The 17,862-nt window shown below is 33.0% G+C and overlaps 2 protein-coding genes across 2 annotated transcripts; one reads left to right on the top strand and one right to left on the bottom strand.

The window, feature by feature from the left end:
- LOC104756591 (serine/threonine-protein kinase ste20) lies at positions 9,460–10,957 on the top strand. The gene has a single exon (XM_010479199.1). The coding sequence runs from the start codon at positions 9,583–9,585 to the stop codon at positions 10,885–10,887; it is 1,305 nt and encodes a 434-aa protein (XP_010477501.1). The 5' UTR covers positions 9,460–9,582; the 3' UTR covers positions 10,888–10,957.
- Positions 11,292–14,251, bottom strand: LOC104756590 (phospho-2-dehydro-3-deoxyheptonate aldolase 1, chloroplastic-like). The gene is made up of 5 exons (XM_010479198.2): positions 13,566–14,251; positions 13,204–13,481; positions 12,484–12,760; positions 12,151–12,396; positions 11,292–11,797 (listed from the first exon to the last, which is right to left on the bottom strand). The coding sequence occupies exons 1-5, from the start codon at positions 14,061–14,063 to the stop codon at positions 11,540–11,542; spliced, it is 1,557 nt and encodes a 518-aa protein (XP_010477500.1). The 5' UTR covers positions 14,064–14,251; the 3' UTR covers positions 11,292–11,539.

The following is a 17,862-nucleotide window of genomic DNA, read 5'->3' as shown; positions in this document are numbered from 1 at the left end:
AAATATTTACTTGGTCTCTATATAAAGCTAATGTCGAGTTGTGACATTAGACGTGAGAGAGAATAAAGATTTGAGAGAAGAGAGCTTAAATTTTGAGTGATTTTCTTAAGCAAATAAAGTGAGATTTACTTTTATTCTTCTTGAAATTCTTAAAGCTTGATTCAATAAGCTCTTCCTAGCATTATTAACTCATCTTTCTCATGTTCCGTGTTTGATCATCTATCTACCGGGTCTTTCATTTGGGTGTCATATTGGTTATGGATGTAACACTTTTTGAGTAAGCAATATAAAAATGTGTTGGTTGTAAAGTAATCCAAAATATTACTTATTTCACCTATTTTGATTTTGTTATATTAATAAGAGGGAATGTTGCAATCTTTAACTTTTTTTTTGTATATATATATATCTATACCCTGACCACAAAATTGTGTTGTTTAGACTTTGGACAGCAAAATTAACAACAATATCATTGCAAAAACCGGGATTTTTTTTGCCAAAATCATAAATTATATATACCATTGTCCATTTGTGACATAACGAATTATAATAAAAACATAGACTGAAAGATTATTTAACTTCATTAACCATCGTCACCACCATTATCATTACCACCACAAACTGTATTATTATCACCGATGTTGCTATCATCACATATTTTTGCTATCACCACATATTGTTGTAGTCATCACCATTACCATTTACCACCTTTGTTGTTGTCATCACCACGATTTGTAATTATGGACTGTAGTGTGATATTACTGATATGGTGGCTACAAACAATAATGATTGTGTAATAGACTAATTTAGTAGTGATAAAATGATAATGATAATTGGGGCAAACTTGACGATTGTTGGCAGGTACTACCAATTTGGTAGTGGTTTAAATGATATTTTTAATCGTAGTAATCTATAATCTATACAGGGTATACAGAAGTGCAATATAACTTATTAATGTTGAGGGATATTATAAGGCTTTTAGTGTTGAATAGGTATTATTGCATTTGTTTTAATTGGAGGGTAGATTTACGTACAATTGAAAGTGTGAGGAGTTAGTTATTCAATTCCAATATTAAAAACTAAACATAATGTAATATGAAATATTCTGACCAGGCCCAATACCATTGAGCAGAGTTTATGTACATCTCAAAACCCTAAATCTAATATCAATTTTAAAAAACTTATTCACTAGTTAAGAAATGGAAAAATTACTAGTTTGATCCAATTTGAGCAGTTAATTGCTAGATTAGCTCCTAAAATTTGAGGGTCAGTTGGATTAGTTTCATACCGAAAATACCCTTTTTTGCTTTGTTAGGAAAAAAAAGAAGTCAATATTATCCTTGGTTAAAAATTCCTGCAATTTCGTTTTTTTTTTTTTTTTTNAAGTCTGCCATACAAGTAATGGCATATTAATTTGTAAGTGGCAGATTTATTGTCGATGACAGTTTTTTTTTTTGCATACTTATTTTAGATGGCAGATTAATTTGCAGAGTTTGACGGCAGATTTGTTTTCTATGGTAGATTTATTTGAAGTGTGTAATGACAGATTTTTTGTGAACAGCAGATTTTCTTAACGCGACAGACTTATTTATAAGGTCATGACAGATTTTCATTGTTTTAGTCAAATTTCTAGGAATTTTGTGGCAGATTTTTTATGATTGTTGTAACAGTTTTATTTTTCACTTAAAAAATCTATCACATTACGACAAATTTATAAACGTAAAAATAATTGCTAGTTTGACATCTAGTGGTGACAGATTTTTTTTAAGTTATGACTGATTTTTGGATTGAAGGAAAAATCTGTTGTTTGATAACAGATTTTCGAAAGTCTTTTTAAAATTGCTATATTGACCCACATGCACAATATACGTTATGGCAGATTTTCTTATGTTATGACAGTTTTTTTGTTCCTACTAAAAAATCTGCTGTTTGATAACAGATTTATTATATATGAATACAATGATAACAGATTTGTTTTCTGTTGATATAGTGACAGCAGATTTGTTATCTGTAATGACAAATCTATTATTTCGAGTTTGATAACAGATTTTTTTATAACAAATTTTTTCAGGGTAATGACAGATTTATTGGATCTTTCGAGTTCGTTTGTGGTAATTGGATCTTTGACAACAACAAATGGTTGTTTGTTGTTGATAATGAAAGGGATTCACGAATTCTACAATGTACGATCAAAGCAGATTTGATGATTGCATTGGAATGGCATATGAGGATTACATGCTAGATAACAAGGTATTTTATGTTGTCTTGAGTTAAATAATTGAGGGTCGGGTTTTGTTTTTATGTTTTTGTATTATTAGATTTTATTTAGTATTTAATTTGATATTTTTATTTCCTATTTCAGTTTTAGTTGGCCTTTTGGTAATTTAAACATAACATTGTGTCAATCTAGTTTTCCTCTAACGGAGGGTGTCAATCTAGCAATATTTTTTCAATTTTGTGTCAATCTGGTCTATTTTCACTTAAGAAATTGTATTATACAATTATATTAATGTCATACTAATTGGTTTATGAATTTTATTAATGGGTCACGGTTCTACACATGTTAGGAACCAATATGTGGGGGAGAGGACATCCATACTATACATAGCTAATTTTGGGAGATGTATGGTATGAGTTGTTTATGGATTACCAATAGTGTATCCTTTTGGCACTTCTACCCTCATTACTAATGCAGTAGGAATGACCATTATGGCGATGTATCTACTCGTATGTATTAGGTATTGTGATCAACCTAGACAGCGACAACTGATCGTTGCAGTTCTCATAGTTGAAGTTGTGCTTGTAGTTGCATTTGCAACCTTGATATTTACGCTGGTAGATTTTAGAGTTAGAGGAGTTCAGCGGTTCGTGATTGGTGATGTTTGTTGTGTATGCAACATCATCATGTATGTCGCTCCCATATCTATTGTGGTAAGTGAAGTTTCTAAGTTTAATATATATTATATATATCTCAAAAAATGTTTTTACATTAATAAGGTAAATGATGATAAAATGCAGATGAGGGTTGTGAAGACCAAGAGTGTCAAGCATATGTGTGTTCTTGGTAGCGTTTGCGATGTTGGCAAACACTATAGTTTGGAGTGTCATCTCGTTTCTACCCCTGGATCCTATTATGTTTGTAAGTTTTGTATTCCAATACGTTATTTACATATATATCGGATTCTACAAAAGAAAAGCATGAGTTGATTTAAACTTGATATTTTTTTGTTTACAAACATGACCTGGGGTATTCAGTGGTATAAAACACATATATACACCAATGTCTTTTAATAATTATCTATTTTTGTTTTGAAGTCTCAAATTTGAAGCTATAATTATACAGTTGTGCATTTTGTTTCTTATATTTGCATAGGTTTTATTTATGTTTTGCTTATGTTTTGCTTAGTTATTGTCAACTTTTTTTTTTCTCCATTTATTTCAGTATTTCAATAATTATTATGTATCAACAGATTTGTAGTAAAAAAATAGTTTATTCTTAAATGCACAAGAATAAAATAGTTTATTCTTAAAATAACTAGGACTCAGACCCCCGCGATGTCGCGGGGGAAGTACTTTAGAAAAAAAATTAAAAATTAAAATTATATGTTATGAAATTATTTGAATGTAATAGAATAGTTTGAATACATAAAAATTAAACATAAACTGTTATTAAAAACACAACCTTCAAAATGAAAACTTATAACAAAAAATATTATGTAGAATAAACGCAACTTTGCAAAACATATTGTTTAAAATATTATAAATATAAAATATTTTTAAGAAGAATTATGGTAAAGAGTAAAATTTAAAAAATTATTATGATAAAATGATCCTAATTGAGAATATTGAACTAATAGTTGTAATGAGTAAATATATTTTTCTATTAAATAATTATAATTAAAATATATTTAATAATAAGTGAGACTGTATCAACAAAAAAATGAAAATTAAAATACACAACTCTTAACACAAAATAAAATAAATTTTAAATATTAAAATAGTTTTTAACAAAAAATTACGATAAATAGACGCAACTGTAAATTCTATATTAAGTTTTATTAAATTTCTATATTACTATAATCATTTATAAAATTTTAATTAGATTATAGAATAATATTAAATATTAAATATTAATATTCAAGATTCAACAAAAAAAGAAAAATTTGTTTCAACGAACGATGATTTGTTAGTTACGATAAAAAGACGCAACTGTAAATTCTATATTAAGTTGTATGAAATTTCTTTATTGATATAATCATTTCTAAAATTTTAGTTAGATTATAGAATAACATTGAATATTAGATATTAATATTCAATTATTTAGATTTAACATAAAATGGAAAATTTGTTTCAACGAACTTGTTAGTTAATGATGAAAAGACAAATATAAAGAAAATTCAAAAGGCATGACTATTTTTTTTTTTGTCAACCATTAGGCCACAACTGGCCGGCCCATTAGCCAAATTCCTACATTCGTAGGAGCCGGGACTCGATACTATTTAAACAGACACACCTATTAGAACGAAAAATTGTGAAGAAAAAATATAAATAAAATATAGTGAAAAGACACAACTCTACAATGAATAGATACAACCATTTGAATTTAAAAAAAAACAAATAAAAACAAGTTTTTTACGAAATGGTATTATGAAAAGTTGCAACTATTGTATTTGCACTTGATTATACCTACAAACTCATATAAACTGCTTTTAAATAGAAGACATCTTTATTACCATATTCAAAAGTTAAATCCAAAAGCTCACTATATAATCCATCTAACTCTTCGAAAAAAACTCTAGGTATTTTCATTAAATTTTTATGTATAAAATTAACTAAAAGTTGTAAATTAGATTCATCATTCCAAAAATCTTTTGTTAAATCAAGAATTGGAGGAATTTCTTTACTTTTAAAAGAATGAGTGCTAGAGAATAATTTAGAGAGCAGGGGTAAAAACCATTGAGATTGAAATTTTATATTATTTTGTGTCATGACAAAAAAATGAAAACAGTTCAAACAAATAAATATATATATATTTCAAAAGATACGAGTATTCGAATAGACACAACTCTACAATGAACAACTACAATTTTACAAAATATACTGTTACAATGAACAATTGCAACTTTTTGTAAAACATACAATTTAAAATTTCTACAGATTTTTTTTAGAAAATTATCCAAAAGGTAAGATTGAAAAAACACAACTTTAATGGCATTTATTTGGATTGCTATTATATATAGAGGAATTTCTTGACTTTAAAAAAAATGAATGTTAGAAAATAATTTAGAATGTAAAAACAGTTGAGATTGAAATTTTAGTCGATTTTGTTTCAGAGCCAAAAAACATGAAAACAGTTCAAATAGACAAATATATATATATATATATAGATTTCAAACGATACGAATGTTCCAATCAACACAACTTTACAGTCAACAATTGTACATTTTCATAAATAACCGTTTTAATGATCCATCACGATTTTTCAGAAAATATCTAAAAGGTACGATTGAAAAAACACAACTGTTGGTCGCATTTTTTCAGATTGTTATTATTATATAGAAAGGTACGATTGAAAAAACACAACTGTTGGTCGCATTTTTTCAAATTGTTATTATTATATAGATTATGGGTTATATTAATATGCTAGGAAAATATTTATCTACAAGGTGTCTTCCATGAAAATAAAATTTTGATTTATAAAGTACCCATAAAATATTTTCCTTTTCCATAGACATCAAAATTTTGTTATTATATATTAAAGTACCCATATATATATATATATATTGCAATAATTTTTTTACTTCTTATATTTTCACATTTGAAAGATTAAAAATTATATATTAACAAACAAAACTAAGATTTTTTGTGAGGAGGCAAAGAATACTAAATTTTGTTTAAAGCTAAATCTTATTCTAAAGTGATTTTATGTAGCGAAAACTATTAGCATATTTTTTAAGGAAGTAAAATAATCATACTATTTGGACATTTGATTGGTAGATAAAAACATTTAAACATCCTACAATTCTTGTCTAAAACTTAGGTATTTAAATATTTTTGTATTTAAGCTTCTCAACTAGATACTATGGGATTCTCAAATTCTCTTTTATCAAAAAGATTTTCATGCAGCTTAGTTAACTCTTTAATGGTTAAGATGGACAACTTTCCTTCCTGCTAGCTATTCAATTTCTTGAATATAACTCTAAAATTTAATTTAATTTCCTTATTTTTTCTCTTTGTATTTTCCTCAACCAACATTATATCATTGATTTAACTATCTTTCATTCGATAGTGAACAAAACTCTGATTTTTTTTCATGTATAAAAATTTATTTCTCTACGAATGTAGGAATTTGGCTAATGGGCCGGCCAGTTGTGGCCTAATAGTTGACAAAATTTTTTTTTTATTTCTCTAAGAACACACTTTCATGAATTTCTCTACAATATTAACGAAATTCCCAGTCACTACTGTAACCCTTCAAATTGTTGAGACAATTCTAACGCCTAAACCATATGTTCATATCATCATGGTTTATTCTAAGAGGACAAAACAAATCTTTAGTTTTACTCTCAATATATTTTTTTTTCTTTGGTGATGCATCTACTTACTTAAAGAATACATCAACATGTTCTAAACCTCTCTAGATTTCTTATATAAATATTGAAATTTTTTGTGATATGATGTAACACCCGTGTCCCGAAATAAATGGAAAAATTTGTGTGTATGTCGGGAATTGGAGTGAAACCGGTTTAATTTTAGTTGGTTTATTAAGTTGGTTGAGTTATTAATTAAATTAGAACTGGTTTAGCTAAATTTTGGTTTAATCGAATTAAACCAAGGAAACCCTATCGTTCCCTTTAAAAAACGGTCTACGCCTATTTTTCTTCTCCTCACGTGGGGTCGATGGTCGTCGCCACCATAGAGATGGAAGGAGAGAGAGAAGCTCGATGGTGGTAAGAGGAAGAGAAGGGATGAGTTCGGTTTTGGGGTTAGAGAAAGAGTTAAACTATGGGTCGTGAGAGGAGAGAGGGGCGAGGTGGTGTTGGCGTGTGATGAAGAGGGGATCGAGACTGACCCTCGTTGCGTACAGCTTGTGCCATCGTGTGTAACGTTTTCACCGGAGAGTAAATCGGTGATGCCGAGAAAGGTAACTGGCTTAGCTCGATTGTGTTGTCGTTGTGGTTTGTTGTGTTGAATATTGAATCAGGAGCATAAATCACATGAACTAGAAATCTCTGCATAATGAAAGTCTAGAACCGGAAGCTTATTTGTCGTGGAATTGAGGGTCGTAGACTTGTGTGACTGATGTTCATGTGTCGTGTAGTGGAGGTGGTTCGTGAGTTTTGTTGGTTGGTTTAGAAGTTGTTATTAAACCAAACCCGATTAGGTTATCGTGAGTGTTTGTGGTTGTTGTGGTACAGTTTTCAGTGAGATGTGGTCGTTATAGAAAAGTGAGGGAAAGGGGAAGAGAAGAGAGAGAGAGCCATGATGAGAGGAGAGAGAAGTTACGTTCCGGAGATGGTGCAAACCATTGATGGATCTGGTTAGTCCTACCATGGCTGTGGGAAGCTTCTTTGGTGGTGGAAGAACAAGGCCGGAGTAAATAGTACTGAAGAAGAGTAAGAGAGTGGAAGAAGGTTGGAGATAAAGGCAGTGTGGAGGAGCCGACTTTGGAGGCTCGTCGGTGCCGGATCCGACATTGGTTTGGAAAGATGATGTTATTGGCGTGATCTCCAACAAGCCAAGAGTGCATAGCAATTGGCGGATTGTTATTCAGAGCTAAATTGAAGGAGTTATGCTCGTGACTTCCTGGACAAGTAATTGCTGGAAAGGTGACTGCTGCTAAATGGTGCAATTTATGCTAAGTATGGAACATGTGCGTTTCCGAGTTCCGGTTTTGCGAGGATGATTCCCGTCTAACCAGATGGAATCAGCTCACGATTTAAGAGTCTATAGAAAGGTCTCTCATTCTAGAAACTATAGCTGCTGACGGAGCTTGATTTGGGGTTATAATCAGGAGGTTATGGACGTTTCTTTCTGGTCCAGTAATTGCAGATCTAGAAGCCTAGAAACAGTTCGTGTAGGCCTCGAATGGGAAATCAAAACTTGTTTGATCTCCACGAAATTTGGTACATAGCTGCATTAAACTACTGGCTAGGTATTGAACGGTGGGATTGCGTTTCTAACGGTTAGTTTGTGTTTTATTTGAGTAATTACATAATCTTTTGTATGGATTGAATTATGTTGAGTTGTGTTGTTGGTTGAACCAACAAGTTCGGTTTGAGCTGGAACCTCCGTAAGCTTATGGAGCAAGGTCATTGTGGTTGTAGAACCAATTTAGAGCTCAAGAGTGTCGGGTTAAAGCTAAGACGGTGAATTGATGGATTCATCGGAGAAGTGTTTTCCGTGGCTGGACAGAATAAAGTATTCCAGCCCACCTCTCTTGTTACTCGGTCGCTAGGGGTGGTTGGTTGTGCGACTCAGTAACTAGATGAGGTGGTGTTTGGAATATATGCTTAAGTGGTTTGTTCGGGTGGATCACGAAGTGGCCAGTTGGAGGAGTAATCAGAGTCTATAAATGTAAAATGCTTGTGGAGCTGAAGTACGTTTGTATGATTACTATTAGTAGCTGCAGAGTATGAAATAGTTTGCTTTAGCTAGTATTTGTGGAACTTTTTGTAAGAAGCGGTTAACGCCGGTTGTCTTGTCGGAATTATGGGGTTCCAGTGAGATTGTTTCCCGTGTGTCTGGTATGAGGATTAGGAATCCGGGTGCGGTTGTTTCATATGAAAAGGAATAAAAGACATGGAAGATGTTTCAAATTCCTCTTTAATTTTAAATATGTTTGCTTTTAGTTTAGGTGCTTTTAATTTGGGTTGACATGTGACACTCTCTCCACTGCTAGCATGTCACTCATATAAAGAGAGTTAAGCAACTTTCATAGTATAGATTTTAATCGTTACTCGTTTACAGAAATTTCATAATACCTTGTTTATATGTACTGTTTGTAAACATTTGATTACTTTTTGTATCTTGTTTATATGTATATACATATTAACACATTTCCAAAAAAATCTATTCAACATTGTAGTTTATGGTAAACAAGTAACTTTAATTTTTTCTTTAATGATATGCCAAACAATGAAAATTTAAAAGCTCATTTAATAATTGAAAATTTTAACTTTATGTGAAATAAATAAACATTGTAATTTATGAATATACAATTTATATTTATTAAAAATAATACAATTAGATACAAATAATTCAAGTCTTCACGTGTAATTTTGCGCGGATCTGACTCTTAATTCAATTTAAAAGATTATCTAAAATATTTAATATACAATTTATCAAATTTAAAAGATTACCTAAAATATATAAAATACAAAAGATCATTGACTTGCTATCCAGACCACTTATTACATTTTACAAATCATGTTTTTTATGGGAATCTAATTAATGAATTCCTAGATAGATATGAAGAACATATATTATATATTCCTATTAAATTTGTGAGTGGAAGACATAAGCAAATTAGGAAAAATAAGAGAAAGTCAAAAAAAGAAGCCATAATTACCAATTTACTTCCCAATGGATCTTGACCAGAACCAAGCTAACATTGTTTCCCCTGAGCGTTCAAGACCAAAACCTACCCGTGAACGTTCAAAACGGAAACTTACCCCTGAACCTTCAAGTCCAAAACCTACTTGTGAACGTTCAAAACGGAAACCTACCCCAGAGAGTTCAAATCAGACACGTATCCGTGACCGTGAGTATTATAATTATACAAGACGGATACCTCAGAATGTTGGGGCGCAGATCATCAAAATCGATAAAAACTATTTTATGAAGACGGTTCTTCGCCTCACCGGCTGTCCTCAGAAACGTCATCTCGATATGTTCCGTCCTCGACCACTTACTGTTGACAATCGCCGGCCAAGTATCATTCATACGACTACTGTACATAATCCATTCCTCACTGACGTGACCACCTCAGCTGTTGCATCCTGGTCTCGAACGTCTCGGCCGTCTCTACTGTCCCAACCATTGTTTCCGCCACCGGTTTTGCCTCGAGAGAAAGAAGCGAGGGAAGCTAAGATGGCTGCTACCTTGAAGAACTTTGAGAATAATCTGATGGAAGACGATACGAACCAGGAACAGTTCTCTGGGTTGTGGTCTCCGTTGGCTTCTTTGGTCCCAAATGGTGATGTGCACCAACAACGTGAGAGCATTCCACCACCACCACCACCGGTTCCTGTTTTGCCAGATTCTCGAAACGATCAAGGATCAGAGAACATTCCACCACCACCAATTCCGACGAGTGCACCTGTCGGATCTTTAGAATGGTATAGGTCTTCTATCAATCTATTGAAGAACAGTCCAATACCATCGGTTCCAACGAGTGCACCGACCGGATCATTAGACATGCCAAGTGCTCCGAACGGTCTACTCTCTTCGGCCTTGTCGCCTCCAATTCAACCAGTTTCAGAGACTTTACCGTTGTGGAGTGTAGACTTTCCCAATCCTCTCAGTGATATACGAGAGGAGAACGTTCCACCACCAGCTCCTGTGACTTCCTCGTTATGGAGTCAAGAGTGGCCCCATTTTTCCAATGATCTACAACTTGAGAACGTTTCGGCAACTTCATTGTTCGGGAGTCAAGACTTGCCCAATTCTACGAACGATCAACAACTGGAGAACGTTCAACCATTGGTTCCAGCGACTTCACCGTTAATAAATCTAGACTGGCTCAACGATCCTTTGAACGATCTTCAAAGGGAGAGCATTCTCCTGGATTGGCCCTATTCACCGACCAATATAACTTTCCCGACCTTCATGTTGTCTCCAACCTTTCTGCCTTCGCCAACGACCGGGCTGCTTCCAAACATTAACTAGTGTTTCTTTTTTCCTTTCATCGTTGGTGTTTTTCGTTTTTATTAACTTCTGCTGCTTTTGGGTCTGGTGGTTTTTCTTTTGCTATTTTTTTTTTATATGTGACAACCTCTTTGTAATCTTTGCTTCTTAATTCTTATATAGTATGTCGTACTTTGAATATTCTAGCAAGCTACCATATTCTAGGCCCCAGCAGATCTCTTATCACAAGCATTCGGGAGGGTTCCAAATAAAATAATTTTCTATGGTTGGACTTTAAGAGACTTGGCCTCCACTTTGTCTCCAAATGAATGATTGTTCCAGAATCCAGATCATATCTTGACTATGACGTGCATCTCTTACTTGGTAAATAAATTGCAAACACAAACTTGTTTTAGTTTTGTTTTCTTTTGTTTAAGTGGTTAGGATTAAAACCCAAACATTTAGTTCAATATACACAAAACTGTTTACAACATTAGTAAAATTCAACCGTCCATAATTTTATTAAATCCAAAATGGAAGTAATACTCACTAACAACATTAAAAAACAAAACCTTAAGCGTTCTATTGACCCAAGATTTGAATCAAAAGATAAAATGGGATCGTATTGAGTTCTCACACACACACATTTATATGTAGATAGATAGATATTACTTATAAGCACAAGTTTATTTGATTAGACGGAAAAAGCCTGTTGAGACTTGATGCGTCTCTTTCTAAGACGTTCGGCGATGATGAAGGAGAGCTCGAGAGACTGTGAAGCATTAAGACGGGGGTCACAGTGAGTGTGGTAACGTGAGCCCAAGTCGTCGAAGGTGACTGTGCGTGAACCACCGATGCACTCGGTCACGTTCTGACCAGTCATCTCTAAGTGAACTCCTCCCGGGTGGCTCCCTTCTTGCTCGTGTACGTCGAAGAACGCCCTCACTTCAGCCTATATTATTATCAAATGTACAAGAATAACTCATTTGCTTTGATAGTATTTCTACTAATTAGAGAAACAAATTATCGAAATCAAACAATTATGAGCTATATTTTAGTAGTTTCATTTTTTTAAACTTCTTAGGACCACCACCTAACTTGAAAAAAGCAGTTGTGTCAACTTTGGCCCAACCAAACTCTGATTTTTTGTAACCTTTCGCTATCTCACCTACTACCATAATCATCATATACTAAAATACTTTGGAAAAAAACAAAATTATTTCTATTTCTACCACTTGCAATGATGAAAAGAACCTAAACAGTATAACAAGTTGTAACCAATAGGGAGTGTTTTATAAAACGTACCAAGATGGCGTCAAAGGGACGAGTCTTTAGACCACAAGGAGCCTTAATAGTGTTTCCGTGCATTGGATCACTGACCCAAGTCACAATCTGTCCAGCGCGTCGCACAGCTCTGATCAAATGAGGAAGCTTCACTCTCATATTCTCTGCTCCCATTCTTGTGATTATAGTAATCCTTCCAGGCTTATTGTCAGCATTCAAGATCTCAATAAGCTTCACTAGCTCCTTTGGATCCATCTTATCACTCACCTAAACACCATCACAAAGATCTCAATCAGTCTCACTAGGGTAAAACTAAAACCTTGATGAAAGAAGAATAAGAGTTTAAAAACAAACCTTGATTCCAAGAGGATTAGCAACACCTCTTAAGAACTCAACGTGGGCACCGTCAAGCTGTCTGGTTCGCTCACCAACCCAAATCATATGAGCAGAACAATCATAGTAGAGACCAGAGGTCGAGTCAAGCCTTGTTAGTGATTGTTCATAAGGCAAGAGCAAACACTCATGGGAAGTCCAGAAGTCAGTTGTTTGCATTATGGGATGATCGAGCGTTAGTCCAGCAGCGTGCATGAAACCGAGCGCTTCATCAACACGGTTAGCTAGTTCACGGTACCTGCCAACCCAAAAATAACAGATATCATCATCAAACATGCCCAAAATGTAGACAAAAAATAGCGAAATATCCCTACATTTACTCAATAAGGCTGAAACAATGATTAGGCTTCTCAGCTACTTAAAAGGGAAAAACTTCTTAAAACTTTTTTTTTGCATCCAACTCCATAAAGTAGACCTAACTAGTTGCATACCAAATAGCTAAATAAAGTTAGGTATACAAAAAGTGAGCACTGAATCAAATATAAACCAACAAAAGCAATAATAAGGATGTAGTCAGTACTATGAATATCCTAATCTAGGCCTGACTGATTCTTACTCATAACAACCAAACAACCAAACAATAGTATCTTAGTCATGACTACTTGCATCCACTAGACAGAAACAATCTCAAGCATCTAACTTTATGGCAGTTCCTTAAAGCTTTTAATGTGTTTTTGTTACCTGTCTCCTTGCTCACTACGTTCAGTGAAATCAAGATTCCATTGAGTAACTCTCTGCATAGCAGCATAACCACCAGTAGCAAAAGCTCTCAAAAGATTCAAAGTAGCAGCAGATTGACAATAAGCTCTAATCATCCTCTGTGGATCAGGGATCCTCGATTTCGAATCAAACGCATCTCCATTAATGTTATCTCCTCTGTAACTCGGCAACTTCACTCCATCTTTCACCTCAAACGAATCCGATCTCGGCTTCGCAAATTGACCCGCCATTCTCCCAACCTATAACAATTACTCAAATCTCAATACACAAACAAAAAAAATCCAAACTTTATCTTAATCAAATCAAAAAGTTTCAATCTTTACCTTAACAACAGGGACTTGGCCACCAAACATCAACACAGCACCCATCTGAAGAAGGATCCTGAAAGTGTCACGAATGTTATTGGCATTGAACTCTTTGAAACTCTCAGCACAATCTCCTCCTTGTAACAGAAACGCTTCACCCATGGCAGCTTGTCCTAAACGCTCCTCGAGCAATCTAGCTTCTCCGGCGAACACGATCGGAGGAAAAGCTTCGATCGTCTGAAGCACGGCTTCGAGCTCAGCCAAATCTGGATACTCCGGTTGTTGTAAAGCCGTCTTGTTCCTCCAGCTCTCTGGTGCCCATTTACCTTTACCCACATTAACACCAACGGTCTTCGTCAACGCTGCCGGAGTCGGAGTCGCCGCCGATGACGTTTTTGGGTCGGTTTGTACGGCGGAGATCCGGAAGGATGTGGGTTTTTGGACGGCGGAGGAACGGTGGTTGATCATCGATGGTTTGACCGATGTTAGATTCATGCTTCCGTTCATAAGCGCCATTTTCGTATACTTTGATTAAAACAAAGTTTTTTTTTTTTTTATAATTGGGTTTGGTGTTGAGATTTCGACAAATGTGGTGTGTGTGTGAGAGAGATGTTACACGAAACCTGAGAAGAGTTAAGATGAGAATTTAAGGGTTTTATAGACGAAGCTTGGAGATGGTCTTTTTTGGTGGTGGTGGTGTTTGGTGAATGAGAGAAGAAGCCTAAATGTGTAGTTGTGGTAGGTATGTTACTTGTGAGGGTAGTTTGGTAATTCGTATTTTGGGATTGTTAGAAGGGTAAATAGGTCAATTTCGCGTGGACAATAACCGGCTAACGTGTCCGTAACCGGAAACGTATTTGGTTAGCATTGGCATGTGTTTGCCGCTAATGTTCGGTGAGAAATTTTGATCATTTTTTTAATCAAAATTTTCGTAGGTTTACAAATCTATAATTTGTTTAAAGCTTGTTTCATATAGTAGTTTATTGGAGTTAGGGAAGACTCATTTGTATTATAAAATCTTTTAATAAATTATTTATTAATTCCACAAAAATGTAACTTTTTTTAGTGACTGAATATTACGTAAAGTATCAAACATAGGTTATATAAAAAATATATATCTATATTAATATTTTTAAGTACATTTTGGTTTATACCCTTTAAGTTTTACTTATTTAATTTTTTTTTACAATATTAACTCCTAAAACAATTCCATAAATAATATTGCAGAGAAACTTAAATACTAAACTTTCTTAAATTGACCAACATTTGTTACGTTTATTGCCATAAAATTTTAATAACATTTATACATTCCGATTTTTCCAAAAAAAACTCTATCATTAAAGTTTTAACCCATTAAATCTCCAAAACTATTTTTATGGATACTAGAATCTCTCAAATTTAAATGATATACAACAGATTTTCCATAAAAAAAGTTTACAATCTCCATAATTATATTAACATTAATAAATTTCATAAACCGAAAATCCAATTATAAAATGTCACATTAAATATATTGAAAATCCCCATATAATTTGGTTTATCTTTTATTTTTTGAGGAATTACAAAAAAAAATTCTATTAATTATCATAAACTATATATATTGACATGGAAAAATTATAAACTATAAAAATATGCTAATTTGGTAAAACAATTAACATAATTAAATTTGATAAAAAACTTATTTTGATTTTTTTTACGCAAAAACTTATTTTAATTTTGGTGAGACGCATTAATCCCATATAGGGAGTTAAGTGGAATTATTTTTTTTCAAACACTTTTAGATTTTACTAGTTGATAAATGTATTACTAGACTATACATATACCACACGGTTAAAACCTTGAAAACACTACAAAAATCCTATACTTTGAATACTTATATTAGATACCTGTAAAATTTTATATTTTAAAAATTAATAAATAATAATAAAATAAAAATAAATACAATATAAATTTTAAATTTTTAAAATTAAAAATATTGTACCACGGTGTACCGCGGGTTAAATCCTAGTTTTGTTTTAGTAAACTTGAATTTTTTGTTATCCAAATATAATTGTTGATCAAATCATGGAAGCGTATTAAATACATAAAAATAAAAATTGGAAAACAAACAACTGTTTTGTTACAACAACGTTTTGTAAAAATAAATCGAATATTTTTGTTAACCGCGTAGAGTCTTTATAATAATATAAACAAGGTGTTGGTCGTCGTCTTGTACTTATTAATTAGTATGATGGTCATGGTCATTGGTCAAGATTTAGTTTTGTTATAAAAGTTGGTCGAATGTTTTGTTATATTTTTTAAAAAAACATGTGTGTATATTTGTACATATTTGAAGCAGTAAAAAAAACAAAAAATACTGAATGAAGAGAGGTTAAAAATAGATAGAGATTCAATGAGGGCTGAGTGAAGCTCATCTCAGTATCTCACCTAACACCCGTCGTAAATGGCGGAAACCCACCATTCTACTTCGCCAACTCCCACTTTTGACATAATCTTATTTATTGTTATTTGTAATTGTTTATTGTTTCAAGTCTTCTTGATTAGGACATATTATGTTTTACCAAACCTTTTTTGGTTAGTTTTGTTAGTATTGATTTTATAAGTTGTTTCAATAGCACCCAAATCGTGCTCTAATGCATTATTCATATGTTTTACTAATGATTAGCTTCATATTTGTAAACTAAAACTGAAAATTTTCTGTATATAAAAAACATATGTTCATGCCTTCTCGTATAAAATTAAGGACCACAGTAAAGGGACCTATCCTTGATATTTGTTATAAGGTATAGAATTAGGACGTGTTTGTTGGTTTTTTGGGGTGAGAACAGAATCATGTGTTTACGCAGACTAAACAATGGAATGAAATGAAGAGCATATTCTTTTGTATTCCAAGTATAGATTGCAAGGTGGAGCCTTGAGGTGATGATGGTCAGGTAATGTCGACCCCACGGACACGGAGTCTTGTTCTTCGATATGTTCGTGGAAAGGGGAGAGAGAGAGAGAGACAAATTGTTAGGTGTGTTGACTTTGGTGGTCATGTGCTGATTACAAATATATACGAGTCATTAGTCATTGTTTCTTTCTATCCTTTCGACCTTTATAAAAATGATCATACATTTTGTAAATTGTACTTCGCTGTAAAATTGTCAAATGTATAATGTAGTATATATATACATGTAGGACCAAACATTCACGAAAGCTTGTTTGTTTCTACTCTTATTATAACCCTCCTTTTGAATTTCAAATATGTTAGTCAGATTGATTTCTTCTTGTTTTTATGCATGCATTGTCGTTCACGTACGTTTTTCTTGCGTTGTTTATTTAGTATGGAAAAAAAGCAGACACAAACAATCTATCAATATGTTAAAGAACACCTATCCAAAGACAAATTAAATCTCCCACTAAATAACCAACTTTTGTCACAAGTACCTTTTTCAAAGAGATAGAAAACAAAAACGCTCGCAGAATAACTCCACGCGAGACATAAAAACTCACTTTCAGCGTTTAAGGAATATTTAAATGGGCTAAGAAACTCCGTTGGGCCTAGTAGTCATTCTTCCTAGTTCAGATGACAACCCTTTTGACGCTTCCTCTTATGATTGCGGCATATTCAAAAGACACCCACGATGCAGCGCGGTTGAGCTGTCTACTTTCGTACTTTGCTATAGAATCACAAAAAAAATCTATGCGTCTACTCTGCAGTGAAGTGGTAGAGCGGTTTAACTGTAATGGTGTTTTTAAATCGGTACTAACCGCAAACCAACGATCAAAATTAGGCCGGTTTAAAAGCAGTTCCGCATTAAATTCTTTGATATTTATATTTTTCATCAAACACTATATGGGTTATTTTATCGAAAAAATGTTAGTCCAAACATAAAAAGTATAAAAAAAATACTCAAACTTTGAAAATCGTTACATCTGCAAGGGTGTGGATGGAGGAATCGATATGACTCGATCCACAAATGTAAAAGCAAATTCGTGGACAAACACCAAACCGTAGTATTGGACAAAAAAAAAATGGGACAAGAAGGACAAAGATATAAACGTAATTTTTACCAAAAAAAAAAAAAGATATAAACGTAAATTGGGTGTAATAAAGGTTACTAAGGAAAGAAAGGAAAATAACAATGTTGTTTTTGGAATTTGTAGTGGAAATCTAGAGGTTCTCCTTTTTATGAGTGCATCCTCTTCTTCTTTGTGTCTGCTCATTTAGCCATTAATGTATTTGCATCCAAACAAAAGGCCATTAATATTAGCTATTAATTTTAATATTTTATTCTGAACTTTAAATTATGAAATTAATCAGTTAATGCTA

This window comes from Camelina sativa, chromosome 17 (assembly GCF_000633955.1).
Source record: "Camelina sativa cultivar DH55 chromosome 17, Cs, whole genome shotgun sequence".
NCBI classification, from domain to species: Eukaryota; Viridiplantae; Streptophyta; class Magnoliopsida; order Brassicales; family Brassicaceae; genus Camelina; species Camelina sativa.
This window is presented reverse-complemented; position numbering and strand designations above follow the sequence as displayed.